The sequence below is a fragment of the Hordeum vulgare genome, chromosome 6H (genome assembly GCF_904849725.1).
Source record: "Hordeum vulgare subsp. vulgare chromosome 6H, MorexV3_pseudomolecules_assembly, whole genome shotgun sequence".
Taxonomy (NCBI): domain Eukaryota; kingdom Viridiplantae; phylum Streptophyta; class Magnoliopsida; order Poales; family Poaceae; genus Hordeum; species Hordeum vulgare.
The window spans coordinates 456,904,151-456,927,704 of NC_058523.1; the positions used below are offsets into that span (position 1 = coordinate 456,904,151).

General features: G+C 47.3%; 1 protein-coding gene across 1 annotated transcript; it reads left to right on the plus strand.

The window, feature by feature from the left end:
* Nucleotides 1-1,236: 1,236 nt before the first annotated feature.
* On the plus strand, nt 1,237-3,846 carry LOC123403071 (protein NRT1/ PTR FAMILY 8.3-like). The gene is made up of 3 exons (XM_045097045.1): nt 1,237-1,431; nt 1,842-1,950; nt 2,040-3,846. Exons 1-3 carry the CDS (start codon nt 1,339-1,341, stop codon nt 3,629-3,631), a joined length of 1,794 nt encoding a protein of 597 aa, XP_044952980.1. The 5' UTR covers nt 1,237-1,338; the 3' UTR covers nt 3,632-3,846.
* Nucleotides 3,847-23,554: the final 19,708 nt, after the last annotated feature.

Genomic DNA, 23,554 nt, shown 5'->3' on the forward strand with positions numbered 1-23,554 from the left:
CTTGTAATTAAACTTTCAGCCTTCTACAAAAATATGGTACGCCTTTGGCGTACTCTCGAAAAAAAAGTTTGAGGTGTAGGTACATCAAGTGCTAAGAGCAATTTTAACGGGAGGACCCAAGTCGTCCGTCCGCGTCTGTATGGTTCGTCGCGGACAAAAGTGATGATCCAATGCAAAGATCAATTTTAATTTTGCATCCGCTTTGTGTCATGTCATCCATTTCTGACGCAAATGGGCTATATTTGGGGTTGCATGCACACACAAAACAAACGTTTTCTACGTCTGCATCGTCCGTCTATGTCCGGCCTAATCCACTTGTTCTCCATCCATTCACCTACCTCTCCCTACTTATTTAATTCGCTAGCTCAACCCATCCATATCTTTTCTATTATTTTACTGTCAGAGTGCTATCATCCACTTGCTTCCCATTAAATGCGTCAGCTGATCCATTTAAAAAAGCGAATAGAAATAGAAAGACAGATGAACGACCCAAACGAATAAAAAGGAACAAAAATATTGTCCATTTGGGTTGACAGAACGCGTTGTATTTGCACTAAGCCGCGAGTTGAACTCGAACGGATATGACCTTAGAGGTGGGATGTACAGACTTCGTGGTCCTGGAGGGGGTCAAATACACTGGTGCACTCTTCAGCACACATCGATTGACTGACAGTTGTTTTTATCCAAATTGCATCCTCCAAATCAAGGAAGGAACAGTTCAGAAGCTCACCTGTAAAGTGAATGAATACGAAAATAAACGAAAAGTTTGACCTAGCATAGTTATCCGTTTGACAGAATCAGCTCATCATCGTTCCTGGCACCTAACCTACCGCGCCACAGGATGAGACATCGACCCGGCTGTCCCTGTGATCCCAACTTGGCAGTCACCATGCCCACTTCAGTCAGCCTCCCTCCCGGCGCCAAGCAAATTGCCACGTTTCCATTAAAAATAGATGAACAATCGGACATGGCACGCACTCCGGAGACCGGAGACTGGCGACGAGTGGCTGCATGCAACCTGATGAAACTGCAGGCTGCAACGCAAGCACCTAGCCGGTAGCCGCCACCTACTGCGCGGAAACTTCGTGGCTTGGAGAACAAACTCGTATGCGGTATGCGCACGCATGAGCAGTTGTTGGTGAGAGAGATTATAATACTGCTGTGGATTATTAGCCGCTGGATCCTGTCCAAGTTAGTCCTGCTTGCTATATAAACTTCGTCCGCGGCAGCAGAAGCAGAACACAGCAGCAGCAGCCAAAGCCTGAGGCGAGCTAAGAAAGAGTTCACAGAGTTGACGGAGGACACAGCTGAAATTACTAGCTAAGATTATCTCAAACTATGTTCGCATTACTTCATCTTCCTCTAGACACAGAGCTCGCCGGCGACATGGACGCCATGGAGAGAGGCGAGCACGCGCCGCTCCTGCCCGAGGTAACGATTAGCTCCCTGCCACCATCCTCCTCCTCCTCCGCTGCCCCCTGTTTGTTCTGGAAGGAGGATCAGTACGATGAAAACTGAAATGCAAAATCCAGAAGACAAGAAGAACATTGGGTAACTCCATTAAATAGACCGAGTCAAACTTACAACAACACACGATTAATTCATGCGTGCGTGTGTACGCCAGCATTAAAGGGGTTTAACACGTGGTTAATACGTGCGTATCCAGGCCCCTTCCTTTCCTAATCAGACAAGCACGTCCACATCACAGTCTTGCTGCAGCATGCATCATTTCCAGAACTCGTCAATTCCTGCAACCTATCTCTGTTAAAAACAAAAAATGCGTGACATGTACAGATTCTGTTCTGGCTGCTAACAATTCCTGTAATCTATCTCTGTTGCAGAGTCACGGCCCAGAGAGTCAAGAGGACGATAGCCTGCAGCTGCAGGTGCCGCTCCTGAAGCACAAGAAGCGCGGCGGCGGCGGCAGCAAGGCACCCGCAGTAATTCTTTGTAAGCAAAACCTCCATCTTTTGTGGAAATTGTTTCTTCAGTTAACAAAAATGTGGTTTAACTGAACTCTTTGCAATTGTCTGGTGCAGTGTTCGAATGCCTGGAGAGCACGGCGTTCAATGGCATCTCCACCAACCTGGTGGTGTATCTGGAGACTGTCCTCCACGGCAGCAACCTCGCCAGCGCCTCCAACGTCGCCACCTGGTTCGGCACCAGCTACCTCACCCCACTCTTCGGTGCCATCATCGCCGACACCTTCTGGGGCAACTACAACACCATCCTTGTCTCCCTCGCCGTCTACCTCCTCGGCATGATGCTCGTCACCTTCTCTGCGTTCGTGCCCACGACCACGGCGGCGCTGTGCGCGGCGGGCGCGTCGTGCGCCGGAACCACCGGCACGTGGGCGCTGAGCTCACAGACCGTGGCTTTCATGGGGCTGTACCTCGTGGCGATCGGGTGCGGCGGGGTGCGCTCGTCTCTACTGCCATTCGGTGCGGAGCAGTTCGACGACGACAGCGTGGCTGACCGGGAGGGCAAGGCCTCCTTCTTCAGCTGGTTCTACCTCTGCGTGAGCTTCGGCCCCATCATCTCAGGCGTGTTCCTCGTCTGGATCCAGCAGAATATCAGCTGGGGCCTGGGCTTCGGCATAGCCACCGCCTGCATCGCGCTCGCCTTCGCCGCCTTCGTGCTCGCCACGCCCGTGTACAAGCGCCGGATGCCCACCGGCACGCCGCTCAAGAGCCTCTGCCAGGTCGTCGCCGCCGCGTGCAAGAAGATCAGCATCAAGGTGCCCGCCGAAGCCGGACACCTCTACGAGGTCAGCGACAAGATCGACTCACCCCAACCCAAGATCGCGCACACCAGCGACTTCAAGTTTCTCGACAAGGCGGCCGTCGTCACGCAGTCGGACATGGAGGAGAGGCCGGAGGAAGCGACCTCGTGGAAGTTGTGCACCGTGACTCAGGTGGAGGAGCTCAAGATCCTGCTCCGCCTGCTGCCCGTCTGGATCACCAGCGTCGTCGTGTCATCGGCCTTCTCGCAGATGAACACCACGTTCGTGCAGCAGGGCAGCGCCATGGACATGACCATCCTGTCGGTGCCGGTGCCCGCTGCGTCGCTGGCCTCCTTCGAGGTGATCTGCGTCATGACATGGGTGCTCCTGTACAACAAGGTGATCGTGCCGGCATTGAGGAGCTTCTCCTCCAGCGGTGACGGCGAGCCGTCGCCGCTGCAGCGGATGGGTGCCGGGCGGCTCCTCATGGCGCTCACCATGGCGGTGGCGGCGCTCGTGGAAATGAAGCGGCTGGACAGTGCGGCGCGTGGGGAGGAGATCAGCATCTCGTGGCAGCTGCCGCAGTACTTCTTCCTGGCCGGCGGGGAGGTCTTCTGCTACATCGCGCAGCTAGAGTTCTTCTTCGACGAGGCGCCGGACACCATGAAGAGCATGTGCACGTCGCTCGCTCTGCTCACCATCGCGCTGGGGAGCTACATGAGCTCCTTCATCTACGCCATCGTGGAGGCCTTCACGGCGTCGGGAGACAGCCCCGGGTGGATCTCCGACGACCTCAACAAGGGCCACCTGGACTACTTCTTCTGGGCCATGGCTGCAATGTGCACGCTCAACTTCGTCGTGTACAGCGGCATCGTCAAGAACTACAGGCTCAAGACCGTCATCTCGTGATCGCTCGCGCAAGGATTCAGGATTCCATTACATTACATTACGTAGATTAGCTAGATTGCACAATCGCCAATTGGTGATGGGTGAACAGTAACTAGATAGTAGCCAGGTACGTACGTATATACACAAGAAATAATAGGAAGAAAATGTAAGATACATACCTTTTTTTTGCTGATGGGACTACAAATTAAATGGATGGCAGAATCAATTTTTGGATATCTTTTATCCCCTTTCATTTTCAACCACTGAAAAAAAATAGAACGCTATACTGCCGCTAATAGCACGCTATAGCGTATATAGAATTGGCTCGCTAAATTGATTAGTGTATAATATCTTGCTAATAACATGGTATAGCGTGCTATAGCATGCTAATAGCATATTTTCATGGGCGACGCTATTTTGTACAGCGCGCTATTTTTTCATTGTTTTCAACTAATAAGTTTCACATGTGTGATACGAAACAATTCAGTCACACTAGTAGAAAACATGGCTTTGGTCCAGGCGAGATAAGAACTTTAATCCCGGTTAGGTTATGAACCGGGACCAATGGGTGTATCAGTCCCAGTTCGTGAGGCCAGGGCGCCGGCCGGGCCAGGGTTCCGGTTCGTTTGACCCTTTTGGTCCCGGTTCCAGACACAAACCGGGACCAATGGTCCTCGCTCCTGCCGCAACACCTTTAGTCCCGGTTGCAGTAATAACATTTGATCACTATTGTACTTTGGTTTTAATGTGATGATGAACTTGTATCAATTTGGTCCTTTCTCTATACATGATATTCTGTAATGGTTTTTGATATACTTAATTTCATAATACAGATGAACCACCAATGGATGTACGGTAACCGACGCACTTCAGAGTACATTACGGGCATGTGTAATTTTCTCGGTGTGGCCGAGGCAACTAAGAAGAATGGTTTTATGTACAGTCCATGTGTTAACTGTGAGAATACGAAGGATTACTCTTCCCCGAAAACCCTTCACGTCCACCTACTTGAGAAGAGTTTCATGCCCCACTATTATGTTTGGACCAAGCACGAAGAAAGAGGGGTAATGATGGAAGAGAACGAAGAAGAAGAGGATGATGACAACTATCCGGATCCTATCTTCCCTGAATACGGTGATACTGCAACGGGGAAGCTAAAGATTAAGAGGCACCAGACGATGTGACCGATAATGATCTTCGCCGGGTCATTGTCGATGCACAGAGAAAATGCGAAAGTGAAAGGGAGAAGTTGAAGTTCGAACGCATGTTAGAGGATCACAAAAAAGGTTTGTACCCAAATTGCGAAGATGCCAACACAAAGCTCAGTACCACATTGGAATTGCTGCAATGGAAGGCACATAATGGTTTATCAGACAAGGGATTTGGTAAGCTACTTGAAATAATGAAGAAGAAGCTTCCAAAGGATAATGAATTGCCTGACAGTATGTATGAAACAAAGAAGGTTCTCTGCCATCTGGGATTAGAGGTCCAGAAGATACATGCATGCACTAATGACTGCATCCTCTACCGCGGCGAGTACGAGGATTTGAACGCATACCCGGTATGCCGTGCATTGCGGTATAAGATCAGACGAGATGAACCTGGTGATGTTGAGGGCGAGCGCCCCAGGAAGAGGGTTCCTGCAAAGGTGATGTGGTATGCTCCTATAATACCACGGTTGAAACATTTGTTCAGAAACAAAGAGCATGCCAAGTTGATGCGATGGTACAAGGAAGACCGTAAGAAAGACGGGAAGTTGAGAGCACCCGCTGATGGGTCGCAGTGGAGAAAACTCGAGAGAAGGTGGGGGGACTTTGCACGTGATGCAAGGGACGTATGGTTTGGTTTAAGTGCAGATGGCATTAATCCTTTTGGGGAGCAGAGCGGCAATCGCAGCATCTGACCCGTGACTCTATGTATCTATAACCTTCCTCCTTGGTTGTGCATGAAGCAGAAGTTCATTATGATGCGAGTGCTCATCCAAGGCCCTAAGCAACCCGACAACAACATTGCTGTGTACCTAAGGCCATTGGTTGAAGAACTTTTACAGTTGTGGAATGGATAAGGTGTACGTGTGTGGGATGAGCACAAACAGCAGGAATTTGACCTACATGCGTTGCTGTTTGTAACCATAAATGATTGGCCTGCTCTCAGTAACGTTTCAGGACAGATAAACAAGGGATACCACGCATGCACGCACTGTTTAGATGACACCGAAAGTATATATTGGGAAAAATGCAGGAAGAATGTGTACCTAGGACATCGTCGATTTCTTTCAACCAACCATCAATGTCGAAAGAATGGCAAACATTTCAAAGGCGAGGCAGATCACCGGAAGAAGCCCGCCCTCCGTACTGGTGATCACATACTTGATATGGTCAATGATTTACATGTAATCTTTGGAAAGGGTCCTGGCGGTCAATCTATTCCGAATGACATTGAGGGACGTGCACCCATGTGGAAGAAGAAATCTATATTTTGGGACCTACCCTGTCGTGGTTTTGTCACGGCAGATGTCCTCGTGAAAGAACTTAGTGTTGGAGCCATCGCACCTTGGTGGCGACTCAAAGGGGTTGAACGGGAACGAGACAGAGATTTACCCAGGTTCGGCCCCTCGTGAGGAGGTAAAAGCCTACGTCCTGCTTTGTGTTGTATTGATGGAGTTTCGATTACAAGGAGGGCGTAACTCGCCTGACCTAGCACTCGATGATTTCTAACCTGCCCTCTTCTTCCCTGGGACTCGCCTTTATATACAGGTCGAGTCCCTAGGGTTTACAAGGGTCCTTTCCTTTATACAAATCGTGACTCTTACGATCTCTAAGTCGCCACCTTTCCAAAGCTTGGACACCTTCTCTATTATGGACTCTTTCCGGAAGTCGTAAACCGCCATACAACCTTCGGTTTTACCAGGCCAAGGCCCGAACCACATTTTAGATGAATCGCCAGCTTTGGTGACCCGGCCCAACTTGGGCGGGTTATCAACAGATAATATGCCCAACATTAGGCCCCAGATTAACTTGAATTTCCTTCACGCCAATATCCTTACTCAATTAAGGGCGATTCATCTTCACTCCTCTTATACACCATGCACTTAAACCGCCATCTGTTGCGGAAAAACTTGAGTCGCCAAACCATTTCTTGTTGGCACCTCCTTATCCCTTGAATCCCGGAAAGGATAATGACGTAATCCTCAACGGATCCTTCGGTATCGTTATCCCAAAAATTTCGGGGCGCCATCATGGCAAATCCTTATCTTTTGGTAGTTCCTGCTTGTGGCGCCTCGATCCTAGCGCCTGAGCTGATAAATAGGCGGGAGGAAGGGACTAAGCGCATTCCACCTACAAGTCTTGTCACCCTTCTCTTCCCCACTATCGCAGTGAAAACCCTCATTGCCTCCCGAGAGTTCCGCCGCCACCCAAAGACCTCGTCGCCATCCGAAAGCTTCGGTGCCGCCCAAAGACTTCGTCGCCGTCGAGCACCTCGTCGCGGCCGAGCAGTTCGTGTTGGTGAACGTCGCATGGGAAACAAAAATTTCCCTACGCGCACGAAGACCTATCATGGTGATGTCCATCTACGAGAGGGGATGAGTGATCTACGTACCCTTGTAGACCGTACAGCAGAAGCGTTAGTGAACGCGGTTGATGTAGTGGAACGTCCTCACGTCCCTTGATCCGCCCCGCGAACAATCCCGCGATCAGTCCAACGATCTCGTACCGAACGGACGGCACCTCCGTGTTCAGCACACGTACAGCTCGACGATGATCTCGGCCTCTTGATCCAGCAAGAGAGACAGAGAGGTAGGAGAGTTCTCCGGCAGCGTGACGGTGCTCCGGAGGTTGGTGATGACCTTGTCTCAGCAGGGCTTCGCCCGAGCTCCGCAGTAACGCGATCTAGAGGAAAAACCATGGAGGTATGTGGTCGGGCTGCCGTGGAAAAGTCGTCTCAAATCAGCCCTAAAACCTCCGTATATATAGGTGGGAGAGAGGGGACCTTTCCTTGGGGCTCATGGAGCCCCAAGGGGGTCGGCCGAGCCAAGGGGGGAAGGTCTCCCCCCACAAACCCAGTTGGACTTGGTTTGGTGGGTGGGAGTCCTTCCTTCCCTTCCCACCTCCTCTTTTTTTTTCTTTCTCTTTGATTTTTCTTCCAATGCGCATAGGGCCCCTTTTGGTCTGTCCCACCAGCCCACTAAGGGCTGGTGCGCCACCCTCAAAGCCTATGGGCTTCCCCGGGGTGGGTTGCCCCCCCGGAACTCCCGGAACCCATTCCTCATTCCCGGTACATTCCCGGTAACTCTGAAAACCTTCCGGTAATCAAATGAGGTCATCCTATATATCAATCTTCGTTTCTGGACCATTCCGGAAACCCTCGTGACGTCCGTGATCTCATCCGGGACTCCAAACAACATTCGGTAACCAACCATATAACTCAAATACGCATAAAACAACGTCGAACCTCAAGTGTACAGACCCTGCGGGTTCGAGAACTATGTAGACATGACCCGAGAGACTCCTCGGTCAATATCCAATAGCGGGACCTGGATGCCCATATTGGATCCTACATATTCTACGAAGAACTTATCGTTTGAACCTCAGTGTCAAGGATTCATATAATCCCGTATGTCATTCCCTTTGTCCTTCGGTATGTTACTTGCCCGAGATTCAATCGTTAGTATCCGCATACCTATTTCAATCTCGTTTACCGGCAAGTCTCTTTAGTCGTTCCGTAATACAAGATCCCGCAACTTACACTAAGTCACATTGCTTGCAAGGCTTGTGTGTGATGTTGTATTACCGAGTGGGCCCCGAGATATCTCTCCGTCACACGGAGTGACAAATGCCAGTCTTGATCCATACTAACTCAACTAACACCTTCGGAGATACCTGTAGAGCATCTTTATAGTCACCCAGTTACGTTGCGACGTTTGATACACACAAAGTATTCCTCCGGTGTCAGTGAGTTATATGATCTCATGGTCATTGGAACAAATACTTGACACGCAGAAAACAGTAGCAACAAAATGACACGATCAACATGCTACGTCTATTAGTTTGGGTCTAGTCCATCACGTGATTCTCCTAATGACGTGATCCAGTTATCAAGCAACAACACCTTGTTCATAATCAGAAGACACTGACTATCTTTGATCGACTGGCTAGCCAACTAGAGGCTTGCTAGGGACAGTGTTTTGTCTATGTATCCACACATGTAAATGAGTCTTCATTCAATACAATTATAGCATGGATAATAAAAGATTATCTTGATACAGGAATTATCATAATAACTTTATTTATTATTGCCTCTAGGGCATAATTCCAACAGTCTCCCACTTGCACTAGAGTCAATAATCTAGCCCTCACATCATCATGTGAATTACATTGTACTAAATCTAACACCCATACAGTTCTGGTGTTGATCATGCTTTGGCCGTAGAAGAGGTTTAGTCAGCGGGTCTGCTACATTCAGATCTGTGTGCACTTTGCATATATTTGCGTCCTCTGCTTCGATGTAGTCGCGGATGAGGTTGAAGCGTCGTTTTATGTGTCTGGACTTCATGTGAAACCGTGGTTCCTTTGCTAAGGCAATGACACCCGTGTTGTCACAGAACAAGGTTATTGGATTCAGTGCGCTTGGCACCACTCCAAGATCTGTCATGAACTGCTTCATCCACACACCCTCCTTAGCCGCCTCCGAGGCAACCATGTACTCCGCTTCACATGTAGAATCTGCTACGACGCTTTGCTTGGAACTGCACCAGCTTACCGCACCCCCATTAAGAATAAATACGTATCCGGTTTGTGACTTAGAGTCGTCCGGATCCGTGTCAAAGCTTGCATCGATGTAACCTTTTACGGCGAGCTCTTCGTCACCTCCATACACGAGAAACGTCTCCTTTGTCCTTTTCAGGTACTTCAGGATATTCTTGACCGCTGTCGAGTGATCCACTCCTGGATTACTCTAGAACCTGCCTGCCATACTTATGGCCAGGCTAACGTTCGGTCTAGTGCACAACATTGCATACATGATAGAGCCTATGGCTGAAGCATATGGGACGGAGCGCATATGCTCTCTATCCTCATCAGTTGCTGGGCACTGAGTCTTACTCAATCTCGTACCTTGTAAAACTGGCAAGAACCCCTTCTTGGACTGTTCCATTTTGAACCTTTTCAAAACTTTATCAAGGTATGTGCTTTGTGAAAGTCCTATCACGCGCTTTGATCTATCCCTATAGATCTTAATGCCTAGAATGTAAGCAGCTTCTCCTAGGTCCTTCATAGAGAAAGTTTTATTCAAGTAATCCTTTATGCTCTCCAAAAACTCTACGTTGTTTCCAATCAGCAATATGTCATCCACATATAATATTAGAAACGCCACTGAGCTCCCACTCACTTTCTTGTAAATACAAGATTCTCCAACCACTTGTATAAACCCAAATGCTTTGATCACCTCATCAAAGCGTTTGTTCCAACTCCGAGATGCTTGCACCAGTCCATGAATGGATCGCTGGAGCTTGCACACCTTGTTAGCATTCTTAGGATCGACAAAACCTTCGGGTTGTATCATATACAATTCTTCCTTAAGGAAACCGTTAAGGAACGCCGTTTTGACATCCATCTGCCAGATTTCATAATCGAAAAATGCAGCTATTGCTAACATGATTCTGACGGACTTAAGCATCGCTACGGGTGAGAATGTCTCATCGTAGTCAACTCCTTGAACTTGTGAAAAACCCTTTGCCACAAGTCGAGCTTTATAAACGGTCACATTGCCGTCAGCGTCCGTCTTCCTCTTAAAGATCCATTTGTTCTGAATAGCCTTGCGGACCTCAGGCAGTACCTCCAAAGTCCATACTTTGTTCTCATACATGGATCCTATCTCGGACTTCATGGATTCTAGCCATTTGTTGGAATCTGGGCCCACCATTGCTTCTTCATAATTAGCAGGTTCATTGTTGTCCAACAACATGATTGATAAGACGGGATTACCATACCACTCTGGAGCAGCACGTGGTCTCGTCGGCCTGCGTGGTTCGACAGAAACTTGAACCGGAGTTTCATGATCATCATCATTAACTTCCTCCTCAACCGGCGTCGCAATGACAGAGGTTTCCCCTTGCCCTGCGCCACCATCCAGAGGGATGAGAGGTTCGATAACCTCGTCAAGTTCTATCTTCCTCCCACTCAATTCTCTCGAGAGAAACTCCTTCTCGAGAAAAGCTCAGTTTTTAGCAACAAACACTTTGCCCTCGGTTTTGAGATAGAAGGTGTAACCAAGTGTCTCTTTTGGGTAACCTATGAAGAGCACCTTTTCGCTTTGGGTTCCAGTTTTTCAGGCTGAAGCTTTTTGACATAAGCATCACATCCCCAAACTTTAAGAAATGACAACTTTGGCCTTTTGCCATACCACAGTTCGTATGGTGTCGTCTCAACGGATTTTGATGGTGCCCTATTTAAAGTGAATGCAGCTGTTTCTAATGCATAACCCCAAAACGATAACGGCAAATCGTTAAGAGACATCATAGATCGCACCATCTCTAATAAAGTACAATTACGACGTTCGGACACACCATTACGCTGTGGTGTTCCAGGCGGTGTCAACTGTGAAACAATTCCACATTGTCTTAAGTGAGCACCAAACTCGAAACTCAGATATTCACCCCCACGATCAGACCATAGGAACTTGATCTTCTTGTCACGATGATTTTCAACTTCACTCTAAAATTGCTTGAACTTTTCAAATGTTTCAGACTTGTGCTTCATTAAGTAGACATAACCATATCTACTCAAATCGTCTGTGAAGGTGAGAAAATAACGATATCCGCCGCGTGCCTCCACGCTCATCGGACCACACACATCGGTATGTATGATTTCCAACAAGTCACTTGCACGCTCCATTGTTCTGGAGAACGGAGTCTTAGTCATCTTGCCCATGAGGCATGGTTCGCACGTGTCAAGTGAATCAAAGTCAAGTGACTCCAAAAGTCCATCAGCATGGAGTTTCTTCATGCGCTTTACACCAATATGACCTAAGCGGCAGTGCCACAAAAATATGGCGCTATCATTGTTAACTCTAACTCTTTTGGTCTCAATGTTATGTATGTGTGTATCGCTATCAAGATTCAATATGAACAATCCTCTCACATTGGGTGCATGACCATAAAAGATGTTACTCATAGAAATAGAACAACCATTATTCTTTGACTTAAAAGAGTAACCGTCTCGCAATAAACAAGATCCAGATATAATGTTCATGCTCAACGCACGCACTAAATAACAATGATTTAAGTTCATCACTAATCCTGACGGTAACTGAAGTGACACTGTGCCGACGGCGATTGCATCAACCTTGGAACCATTTCCTACGCGCATCGTCACTTCATCTTTCGCCAACCTTCGCCTATTCCACAGTTCCTGTTTCGAGTTGCAAATATGAGCAACAGAACCGGTATTGAATACCCAGACACTACTACGAGAGCCGGTTAAGTACACATCAATAACTTGTATATCAAATATACCTGATTTTTCTTTGGCCGCCTTCTTATCTGCCAGATACTTGGGGCAATTGCGCTTCCAGTGACCCATACCCTTGCAATAGTAACACTCCGTTTCAGGCTTAGGTCCAGCTTTGGGTTTCTTCGTCAGATTGGCAACAGGCTTGCCGCTCTTCTTTGAATTACCCTTCTTGCCTTTGCCGTTTCTCTTGAAACTAGTGGTCTTATTCACCATCAACACTTGATGCTCTTTACGGAGTTCAGACTCTGTGACTTTCAGCATCGCAAACAACTCGCCGGGAGACTTGTTCATCCCTTGCATGTTGTAGTTCAACACAAAGCCTTTATAGCTTGTCGGCAGTGATTGAAGGATTCTGTCAGCGATAGCCTCTTGCGGGAGTTCAATCCCCAGCTCAGCTAGACAGTTTGAGTACCCAGACATTTTAAGCACATGTTCACTCACAGACGAGTTTTCCTCCATCTTGCAAGCATAGAATTTATCGGAGGTCTCATACCTCTCGATCCGGGCGTTCTTCTGAAAGATAAACTTCAACTCCTGGAACATCTCAAATGCTCCATGACGCTCAAAGCGACGTTGAAGTCCCGGTTCTAAGCCATACAAGACTGCACATTGAACTACTGAGTAGTCCTCCTTATGTGCTAACCAAGCGTTCTTAACATCCTAATCAGCCGTAGTGGGTGGTTCATCTCCTAGCGCAGCATTAAGGACATAACCCTTCTTCCCAGCTTGTAAGATTAGCTTAAGATTACGAGCCCAGTCTACAAAGTTGCTTCCATCATCTTTCAACTTAGCTTTCTCTAGGAACGTATTAAAATTCAGGGTGACTGTCGCGTGAGCCATGATCTACAACACAAATATATTCAAAGTGGACATAGACTATGTTCAAGACAATTAGAGTTTAACTTAATCAAAATTATACGCTGAACTCCCACTCAAAAAGTTCATCTCTCTAGTCATTTGAGTGGTTCATGATCCACTTACACTAGCTCAAGTCCGATCATCACGTGAGTTGAGTATAGCTTCAGTGGTAAGCATCCCTATGATAATCATATCATCTATATGATTCATGATCGACCTTTCGGTCTCATGTGTTCCGAGGCCATGTCTGCACATGCTAGGCTCGTCAAGCTTAACCCGAGTGTTCCGCGTGCGCAACTTTTTTGCACCCGTTGTATGTGAACGTTGAGTCTATCACACCCGATCATCACGTGGTGTCTCGAAACGACGAACTGTAGCAACGGTGTACAGTCGGGGAGAACACAATTTCGTCTTGAAATTTTAGTGAGAGATCACCTCATAATGCTACCGTCGTTCTAAGCAAAATAAGGTGCATAAAAGGATTAACATCACATGCAATTCATAAGTGACATGATATGGCCATCATCACGTGCTTCTTGATCTCCATCACCAAAGCACCGGCACGATCTTCTTGTCACCGGCGCCACACCATGATTGTCGTGCTACTCGATCTTCTTGTCCATCAACGCGTCGACATCGGGATTGTCGTTCTACTCATGCTATTACTACTAAAGCTACATCCTAGCAAAATAGTAAACGCATCTGCAAGCACAAACGTTAGTATAAAGACAACCCTATGGCTCTTGCCGGTTGCCGTACCATCGAACAATCCCGCGATCAGTCCCACGATCTCGTACCGAACGGACGGCACCTCCGCGTTCAGCACACGTACAACTCGACGATGATCTCGGCCTTCATGATCCAGCAAGAGAGACAGAGAGGTAGGAGAGTTCTCCGACAGCGTGACGGCGCTCCGGAGGTTGGTGATGACCTTGTCTCAGCAGGGCTCCGCCCGAGCTCCGCAGTAACGCGATCTAGAGGAAAAACCGTGGAGGTATGTGGTCGGGCTGCCGTGGAAAAGTCGTCTCAAATCAGCCCTAAAACCTCCGTATATATAGGTGGGAGAGAGGGGACCTTTCCTTGGGGCTCAAGGAGCCCCAAGGGTGTCGGCCGAGTCAAGGGGGGAAGGTCTCCCCCCCCAAACCGAGTTGGACTTGGTTTGGTGGGTGGGAGTCCTTCCTTCCCTTCCCACCTCCTCTTTTTTTTCTTTCTCTTTGATTTTTCTTCCAATGCGCATAGGGCCCCTTTTGGGCTGTCCCACCAGCCCACTAAGGGCTGGTGCGCCACCCTCAAAGCCTATGGGCTTCCCCGGGGTGGGTTGCCCCCCCGGTGAACTCCCGGAACCCATTCGTCATTCCTAGTACATTCCCGGTAACTCCGAAAACCTTCCGGTAATCAAATGAGGTCATCCTATATATCAATCTTCGTTTCAGGACCATTCCGGAAACCCTCGTGACGTCTGTGATCTCATCCGGGACTCCGAACAACATTCGGTAACCAACCATATAACTCAAATACGCATAAAACAACGTCGAACCTTAAGTGTGCAGACCCTGCGGGTTCGAGAACTATGTAGACATGACCCGAGAGACTCCTCGGTCAATATCCAATAGCGGGACCTGGATGCCCATATTGGATCCTACATATTCTACGAAGAACTTATCGTTTGAACCTCAGTGTCAAGGATTCATATAATCCCGTATGTCATTCCCTTTGTCCTTCGGTATGTTACTTGCCCGAGATTCGATCGTTAGTAACCGCATACCTATTTCAATCTTGTTTACCCGCAAGTCTCTTTACTCGTTCCGTAATACAAGATCCCGCAACTTACATTAAGTCACATTGCTTGCAAGGCTTGTGTGTGATGTTGTATTACCGAGTGGGCCCTGAGATACCTCTCCGTCTCACGGAGTGACAAATCCCAGTCTTGATCCATACTAACTCAACTAACACCTTCGGAGATACCTGTAGAGCATCTTTATAGTCACCCAGTTACGTTGCGACGTTTGATACACACAAAGTATTCCTCCGGTGTCAGTGAGTTATATGATCTCATGGTCATTGGAACAAATACTTGACACGCAGAAAACAGTAGCAACAAAATGACACGATCAACACGCAGAAAACAGTGTTTTGTCTATGTATCCACACATGTAAATGAGTCTTCATTCAATACAATTATAGCATGGATAATAAACGATTATCTTGATACAGGAATTATAATAATAAATATATTTATTATTGCCTCTAGGGCATAATTCCAACAGTACGTCACCATCGACCGTCTCGCCGCCGTCGAGCACCTTGTCGCCGTCGAACACCTCGTCACCACCCGAGGTTTTCGCATCCGTCCGAGACCTTCATCGCCGTCCGCGCATCTCGTCGTGGCTGAGCAGTTCGTCGCCGTCGACCGTCTCTTGCCGTATCCACCAGGTTAGCTTTCTGCCATTTAAGAGCAGATCCAAGTTTTTTTCGAAGTTCATCCCTACTGCATTCTTGGTACCTCCCGAATGGCTTTATCTATTCTTGATTAGTTGGCGGCGATGATAACGAGAACAACGATGTCTTTCATACCTTTATTTGTTCGGCCTCTACTTGCATACTTAGAGTTGGGCTTTACCAAATCAATATTACTGTCCCCACCTTAGCCGCAGGTTGTTATATCCACTCATTTTCTGCATTCATTTCCGTCTGCCTGGTAGATCCATAATCTATTGCTTGTCAAGTGAAATCTGTTTGCAGCCTCATACTTCACCATTTTAAGAAATGCCACTGATGCTCCGAAACACTGCTCCCTTAAGTAGCAAGAGTTTCATAAGTCGCCCTGGCAACCTGACCCGGACAAATTATTTGGCGAGTCAAACGAAATTGTTTCACCATTTTTAGTAGATGCTTGGCATGTCAATTCACCCATAATTTTACCCTTTTGTAGCATGGGCGCTGTTTTCAAAAGCGACTGGCTCCCCACCAAGGTTAATGATGCTATACAAAATGACTATGTGAAAACGGGAAATTTGGACCCTCAGGAGGTTATTGGTTGGTGCACCGGGTTAGGAGAAGAAGTCCCCAATCCCAAGGAAGGGGAAATAGTTGTTTTTGTTGAACACCTTGAGCGGGGCTTTAAGCCGCCTGGATCGAAATTCCTCAGGGACGCCATGGCTTTTATGAATGTCCGCCTCCAAGATCTAGGGCTCAACTCGATAAGAAATCTATGCCAGTTCCAGGTATTTTGTGAGGCTTACTTGCGGATGGAACCCTTAGTTCCCTTATTCTGGTACTTCTTCCACTTAAATCGCCAAACAGAATTTCACAATGGCCCCAGCGTGGAGCTTGGTGGTGTCAATGTTCAGCGCCGCAGGGATAGCCCATTTCCGTCACTCGCCATGCCAAGCCACCCCAAAGGCTGGGGCGAGTCTTGGTTCTACTGCCAGGAGACTTCGCCTGAAGGCGAAAACAAGCTTATGGGTTATAGGGAAGATCGCCTTCCAACAAATTTCAAACTCCCAGACAAGCTCACCTAAGAGGAGGAGTGAGATTTTATCCCAGTATTGTCCGAGTTAAGATCTTTGACAAACAACGTCCTTACTGGAGTTGACTTGATCCGCTGCTGGGTCGAATGGCGTATCCTCCCTTTAAGTCGCCGGGACGGGTTAATGTGTGAATTCGACGGCACCCTAGATCATCCTTAGTGCTACTTCCACACGGCTCTGACGGAAAATGATATTGTAACCATCATCAAGAAACTGACCGGCGAACCCACGGCAAAATGCGGCCAAATAGGTCTCAAACCTTTCTGCAAGATTAACCCGGCACCAAAGGTAAATAACTTTAACCCGCCTTTTGTCTTTTTATTACTTACATCTTACTTGAACTATGACCTCTTATAAAATATGCCATTTCAGAAAGGTGATAAATTTTGGTCCAAGAGGCCAAAAAAGTCAACCATGAAGCAAGCTAGGGCGCCTCCAAAGAAGAAATCCAAGGGCAAGGGCAAAGCTGCTGTTACCGAGCCATCTGAAGCCAATGAATCCCAAGTCGGCGACGCACCTTCAGAGGTAAAAAATCCATCCTCTTTTAACTCACCATCCATTACTGATAACTTTGTGTTTACACCTCTGTATCTCTTGTGTAGAATGAAGACAATGAAAGCCAGGAGGATTTTGTAGAGGTAATTTCTGTTTCCTCCGACTCATCTCCTTCGCCACCTAAGCCGACCAGGCGAATTTGTGGGAAAGTTCCCTTCTCACACCCGAATGCTTGTTTGGATCCAAATTTTCTTCTGAAGAAAGCACAACATGCCTCAAATCGGAAAACTCGAAGTCATTCTGGCGACCTGGTGTCCGGTTTACCAACAAGAAACAAGAAAATGCCAAATGAGGTATCTTTTAATAATACGTCTTCAGGTCCTTTTGGATCGCATTTGTAACTCGCTCATATCTTCGAAGTATAATTTTTTGCAGAGTTCTCCTCCTACATATGGCAACTCAGTGATGTCGGCACTTCCACCGATGATCCCTGTCCCTGGGTAAACCTTTGATAATATTTACTTTTAGTCTGATGGTGATAATTTCCAGTCCTTTAAACACACCCCCTTCTCCTTTCAGGGCACATGCGAAGACAAGGAAAACTGGCGGGTCAGCTCCCATTACAACTTCGGAGCGTATCGAAAAGTCGGCGCCGATCCAGGATAACCCGGACCAAGACAAACCTGAAGATCAAGTGGATCTCCCCAGCTCTCCCAAGGAAACCATGGAAGCGCCTAACCCGCCAAGTCCATTGACAATAGCAGAAGACCCGGACGCCATAGTTATCACCGGTACTCGCTTCTCTAAACCGGCCATAGCGGTTTTATCGAAGCATGTATCATCATTAGCTCAACCTGTTCTTGAGCATGAACTTTCCAAGGCTAAGCTCTCCCAATATGAGAATCTGGAATTCAAAGAACTTTGCTCTGGCTTTGCAAGTCGCCTAGAGGCGAGTTATGAGATGGAGAAGAGCCTGCTTCGGATGCTGAAGAACAAACACGAGGTACATTTTGTTGTACACTGTATTATCCTCATTAACCCCCAAGGGTCGGGTCATCAGTAAAAAGATGAGCCGGGTCTTGATGATTTGAAAAACTTTCGACCTGTAACCCCCAAGGGTCGGGTCATCAGTAAAAAGATGAGCCGGGTCTTGATAATTGAAAAACTTTCGGCCTGTAACCCCCAAGGGCCGGGTCATTAGTAAAAGGATGAGCCGTGTCTTGATAATTGAAAAACTTTCGACGTGTAACCCCCAAGGGCCGGGTCATCAGTAAAAAGATGAGCCGGGTCTTGATAATTGAAAAACTTTTGACCTGTAACCTCTAAGGGCCGGGTCATCAGTAAAAAGATGAGCCGGGTCTTGATAATTGAAAAACTTTCAACCTGTAACCCCCAAGGCCCGGGTCATCAGTAAAAAGATGAGCTGGGTCTTGATAATTGAAAAACTTTCGACCTATAACCCCCAAGGGCCGGGTCATCAGTAAAAAGATGAGCCGGGTCTTGATACTGTATAATTTTGTCTAAAAAATTATACATTATCCCCCAAGTGTCAGGGATGTCGCTTGCAATAATTCTGAGACTTGCCCCTTCACTATATGTTTCAACAGGAATCACTTATCCAAACTGAATCAGCACTTGGCGACTTGAAGAAAAGTTTATCCGATCAGCAGGATGCCTGGGCCAAATCAGAAGAGAAGTATCAACTGATCTTATCTGAGATGGAGAAGCTAAAAGCCGACTTAAAAAGGGCTCAAGCTGATCAAGATGCGTTAACAAAGCGAGCAAAAAAAGCTGAAGCCAAGTTGGATACTGTGCAAAAGGAGTTGTCCGGCTTAAAACGACACATCTCAAACATGGCGGAAGCTGTCTTTGGTAAAAACCAACTCTTGACCTTTGTAAACAAATAGCTTTGTATAAATCGCTGACTATCATTACCTTTTATACAGGTCCGAGAGCCGCCAACCTTCAGGATGATTGCTTCCTGATGCTGAAGGCGATTTACACGTTGACGGAGCACCTGTATACCGGGAGTGTGCTGACCGTGAAAGCAGTGATGGGCGCCAAGGAACCTATAACATCAATAAAGAAGATGCTTGGCTGCTTATCTACTCTTCCTCCCCAAATTGGCGAGTTAACTCGGTCAGCCGCCCGGAAAGGAGCACTGACTACACTGAGTCGGTGCTTAGCATATGCTCCAGAAATAAGCCCAGAAGAAGTAGCGGTGGGCTTTCCTCAACTCAAGGATGATGGGTCAGAATTTGATAAAGAAAACTACCAGCGTGTTGTCAAAGACTCCCGTTTGGCAGCGACTCAACTTGCTGCAAGCTTGGATTTATAAAAATACCAAGCCGCCTATGACAACAAAAACAAGAAGGTTAACGCGCCAACCTTTGTGACGACCAGCTTAACTCCGCGTCGACCCAAGAATTCTTTTGACTTGGACGCGGATCTCTCATCAGTGCTGACCGATGAAGATGAGTTCGCCGCACTATCCAAGTGTAACTGGGTACTGGGCGACTTGAAAATTGAAGTCGGCCAAAGCTCGCAGCAGGCTGATCCAAGGGCATCAGCAGAATAACACTTCATAAATCTGGCCATGAGAGCCATGTAATAAGTCTCTTTAGGAATCAAACTGCTTCTGTGATATCTCAAAAAATCCTTATGTCGCCCTTAAGGCGTTTTGAAATGCTTGACCCGCCGTTTGAGGCATTTATCATGATACTTGACCCGCCAATGAGGCGTTTTTATCATGCTTGATCCGCCATGGCTAGAGTGATTTTGATCATCAACCTGTTTTAAGCTTGAAAACATATATCAAACCATCTTAGTGAGTAATGGGCGATAAAAAATAGCAATCGCGCCAAGATATTTTGAGGCGAGTCAAAAAAAATCTGATAAACCTTGTGGCAGTGCCAGGGAGGTAAAAAATAGCAATTTCGTCGGCTTATAAGGTCGCGACAGGATAGGGCGAGTTAAACAAGCTCAAGCACCACCCAAGGGAGACTTTTGTATCGAAACCTCAAGTATTTAGACCGGCTGATCAGGCACAAGTCAAGCTTCAGTGAAGCGGGTTCAATGAACCAATGGTTTCTCTATTTTCCATGTGAGGCGCTTGCCGGTACCAGACATGTTTTAACCAAGGCAAGTTCAGGGTCCATGAGCGGAATAACTCGCCAAGAGTTCATGGGTCCATATGGCGATTCGGCCAACACACAGTCCAGTATAACCATTTGTAATGCGGTAATTTTTCGCAGGCCAAAAGGGTAGTAAGGCTGATCTCAGTGAGAGGAAGCCCCCAAGTGACCTATGATTAAGGGAAAGACCGTCATAGGATTGTAGAAGTGTATACGCTATTACCACAAAACGACTTGGGAATACACTGTCCTCAAGTAAGTCGGTCTAATCCACAGAATCATATAAGGCGCCAATGTTTGAATCGCGCGCTTGTGGCGACTTCGATCCTCTTTGGCTTATCAATACCCAGTTTTGTAATAAGCGCATCGTGGCAACTTAAGCTCTTTGGTATGGATAGCGTCCATGTTTGGGCGACTTGTTGATGAAAGAATAAAGATCCATACCTTTCAATAAGATGAATTAGCAGGAAAGCCCCCAAGTCGGGAGGCGTTTTAATTTTATTGCTTTATAAGAAATGAAAAACATACAAAACGTAGAGCTTAAAAGCTCAAGTGTAATAAGGCCGCAAATGGCAATATTCCTGGGCCGAGTTGACTCAGCCTCTGTGGTTGGCCGATCAGGCCGTAGATCCACCAGATAATAAGACCCGTTGCGATGGTTTTTGCTGACGACGAACAGTCCGTCCCATGGTGGTGATAACTTATGCATGCCAGTGCGATCTTGAATCAGCCAAAGCACTAAGTCGCCTTCCTAAAAGGTTCGGCTCTTTAAAGTGCGTTATATCGACTAGAGGGGGGTGAATAGGAGATTTTTAGAATTTCATAACTGAGGAAATTCCTTTTGAGGAAATGCCTCACTGATGACTAACTTACAACGGAAACAGTAAAGGATCAGAAGTGCAAAGTTTCACAACATCAATTTTTCAGAGTGAAGAATGTGAAAACAGATTGCACAGTGAGCAGGCACGTAGAATACAGATGTGGATTAACTGACGTGAAGAATTTGGGGTTGAGGAAATTCAGAGAAATTCTTCAGCAAATTCTTCAAACAGTTGAAGTGAAAGTCATCAACACATAATATGAGAAGAGTAAGGAGTTGAGGAATTAGAACCCGTTTCTCAGTGAAGACAGTCGTTGATGACCCAGTTCCAACTGCTGTGACAGTCGTACATCTGGTTTGGAGCGGCTTGGTATTGAAACCAAAGGACACACAGTCTCGGGACACACAGTCCCTACCGTATTCTCCTTGAGCTAAAGACACACAGTCCTCGCCCAACACTCGTGGTAAGTCTTCAGGGCAGACTTCCAAACCCTCACAAACTTGGTCACCCGGCGATCCACAATTGACTGCTGGAAAGCTCTAGACCATGACGCCTAACCGTCTCGAGGATGCACAGTCCTCAGAGGTAAAAGGCTTCAGTCCCACACAGGAACAACTTCTTCAGTGATGCTCAATCACTAGGTTTGGTTTGTCGTTTTGGTGTATGGTGTATTTCCTCACTGAAGAATTACTCTCGAAAGCTCTGAGGAATTGGGTTGCTCTTATGACAAGTGTCAGTTTCTAACGGAGCAGCCAACTAGCTAGTGGTTGTGGGGGGTGGCTATTTATAGCCTGGGAGCATCCCGACATGATTTGACACTAATGCCCTTAAATAATTTGACCGTTGGAGTGGATAAGACCAATGACTTGGCGTGGCTATCGAAACGGTCGGAACCCTCAACTATGAGAGTCCTCATGTCACTCGTATTCCTCACTTGAGGCTTTTGGTAGGATTAGGCTTGGGTTGAGCATCATGAGGAAATTCATTCCAAAGTGTAACTTCGACCCCCTTTAACAGTATGATGTTCCTATTACTCAAATGCGAAGAAAATAAAATAGAAAGTGTAAATCTTCATGCTTCAAATTCTTCAGAGTGATTTTCTTCAGGACACACCGGATTCCTCAATATCAGTATCTTCATGAGGAATATCAATTTCATCGCAGATTCCTCGTGATTCATTTCTTCAGCTTCAGACCAAATTCTTTGACTGAAGACATATATTTTTAGGGGTCGATATTCTTCAAATATCTCAAACTCCTCAATGACTTATAGATCCTGTGTACACTCGTAAGCACATTAAATACTTAACCTATAAGTCTTCAAACCACCAAAATCACTAAGGGGCACTAGATGCACTTACAGCTCTTGACTCGGTGGCTGTGATAACGCCGTAAGTCCTGCTGATAAATGGCCGATCGGGCTGCAGCCAAATCACGCGCTTCCTCTAAGGCGTCCAAAGAGTCTTGACGCGCCAGTTCGTTGTCCTGTTCCACATAAGCGGCGACTCTAGGTGAATCATGCCTTATGTCAGTGGGAAGAACGGCTTCTGCTCCATAGACCAGAAAGAAAGGGGTAAAACCCGTAGACCGGTTCGGGGTAGTCCGGATGCTCCATAGCACCGAAGGCAACTCCTCTACCGAACTCCTCGGGGTTCGTTCCAAAGGAACCATGAGTCGGGGCTTGATTCCCCGCAAAACTTCCTGATTCGCCCGCTCCGCCTGTCGATTAGATTGTTGGTGAGCAACCGCAGAAACATCAAGCCGGATGTGCTCACGACGGCAAAATTCCTGCATCGCCCCTTGAGACAGATTAGTGCCATTATCAGTAATGATACTGTGCGGATATCCGAACCGGAAGATCAATTTTTTTAAGAATTTGACCGTCGTCTCTGCATCGCAAGTTCCAACAGGCTCTGCCTCAACCCACTTGGTGAACTTATCAACCGCCACCAGCAGATGGGTTTTCTTATTGGATGACATCTTAAAGGGGCCAACCATGTCTAATCCCCAGACCGCGAAAGACCAAGTGATGGGTATCATCCTTAATTCTTGAGCCGGCATATGAGCGTGTCGCACATAATGCTGGCATCCATCGCATCGACGAACTATTTGTTGGGTAACGTAGCATAAATTCAAAATTTTCCTACGCTTATTCAGATCTTCCTATGGAGAGACCAGCAATGAGAGAGGGGTAAGAGCATCTTCGTACCTTTGAAGATCGCTAAGCGGAAGCGTTGCTAGAACGCGGTTGATGGAGTCGTACTCGCAGCGATTCCGATCTAGTGCCGAACAACGGCACCTCCGCGTTCAACACACGTGCAACCCGGTGACGTCTCCCGCACCTTGATCCAGCAAGGAGGAGGGAGAGGTTGGGGAAGAAGACCAGCAACACGACGGCGTGGTGTTGATGGAGAGACGAGGTCTCCCGGCAAGGCTTCGCCAAGCACCGGCAGAGAGGAGGAGGGAGAGGGCAGGGCCGCGAGAGAGAGAGAGATTAAACCGTGTCTCAAACAGCCCCGAACCTCATCTATATATAGGGGAAGGGGGAGGGGGCGCAGCCCTTAGGGTTCCCACCTCTAAGGGGTGCGGCAGCCCTT

Bases quoted from the DNA above. Each gene is read 5' to 3' on its own strand.
- LOC123403071 (XM_045097045.1), top strand. From the start codon at position 1,339: ATGTTCGCATTACTTCATCTTCCTCTAGACACAGAGCTCGCCGGCGAC. The intron at 1,432-1,841 runs GTAACGATTAGC...TCTCTGTTGCAG, and splicing joins ACGCGCCGCTCCTGCCCGAG to AGTCACGGCCCAGAGAGTCA. The intron at 1,951-2,039 runs GTAAGCAAAACC...TGTCTGGTGCAG, and splicing joins GGCACCCGCAGTAATTCTTT to TGTTCGAATGCCTGGAGAGC.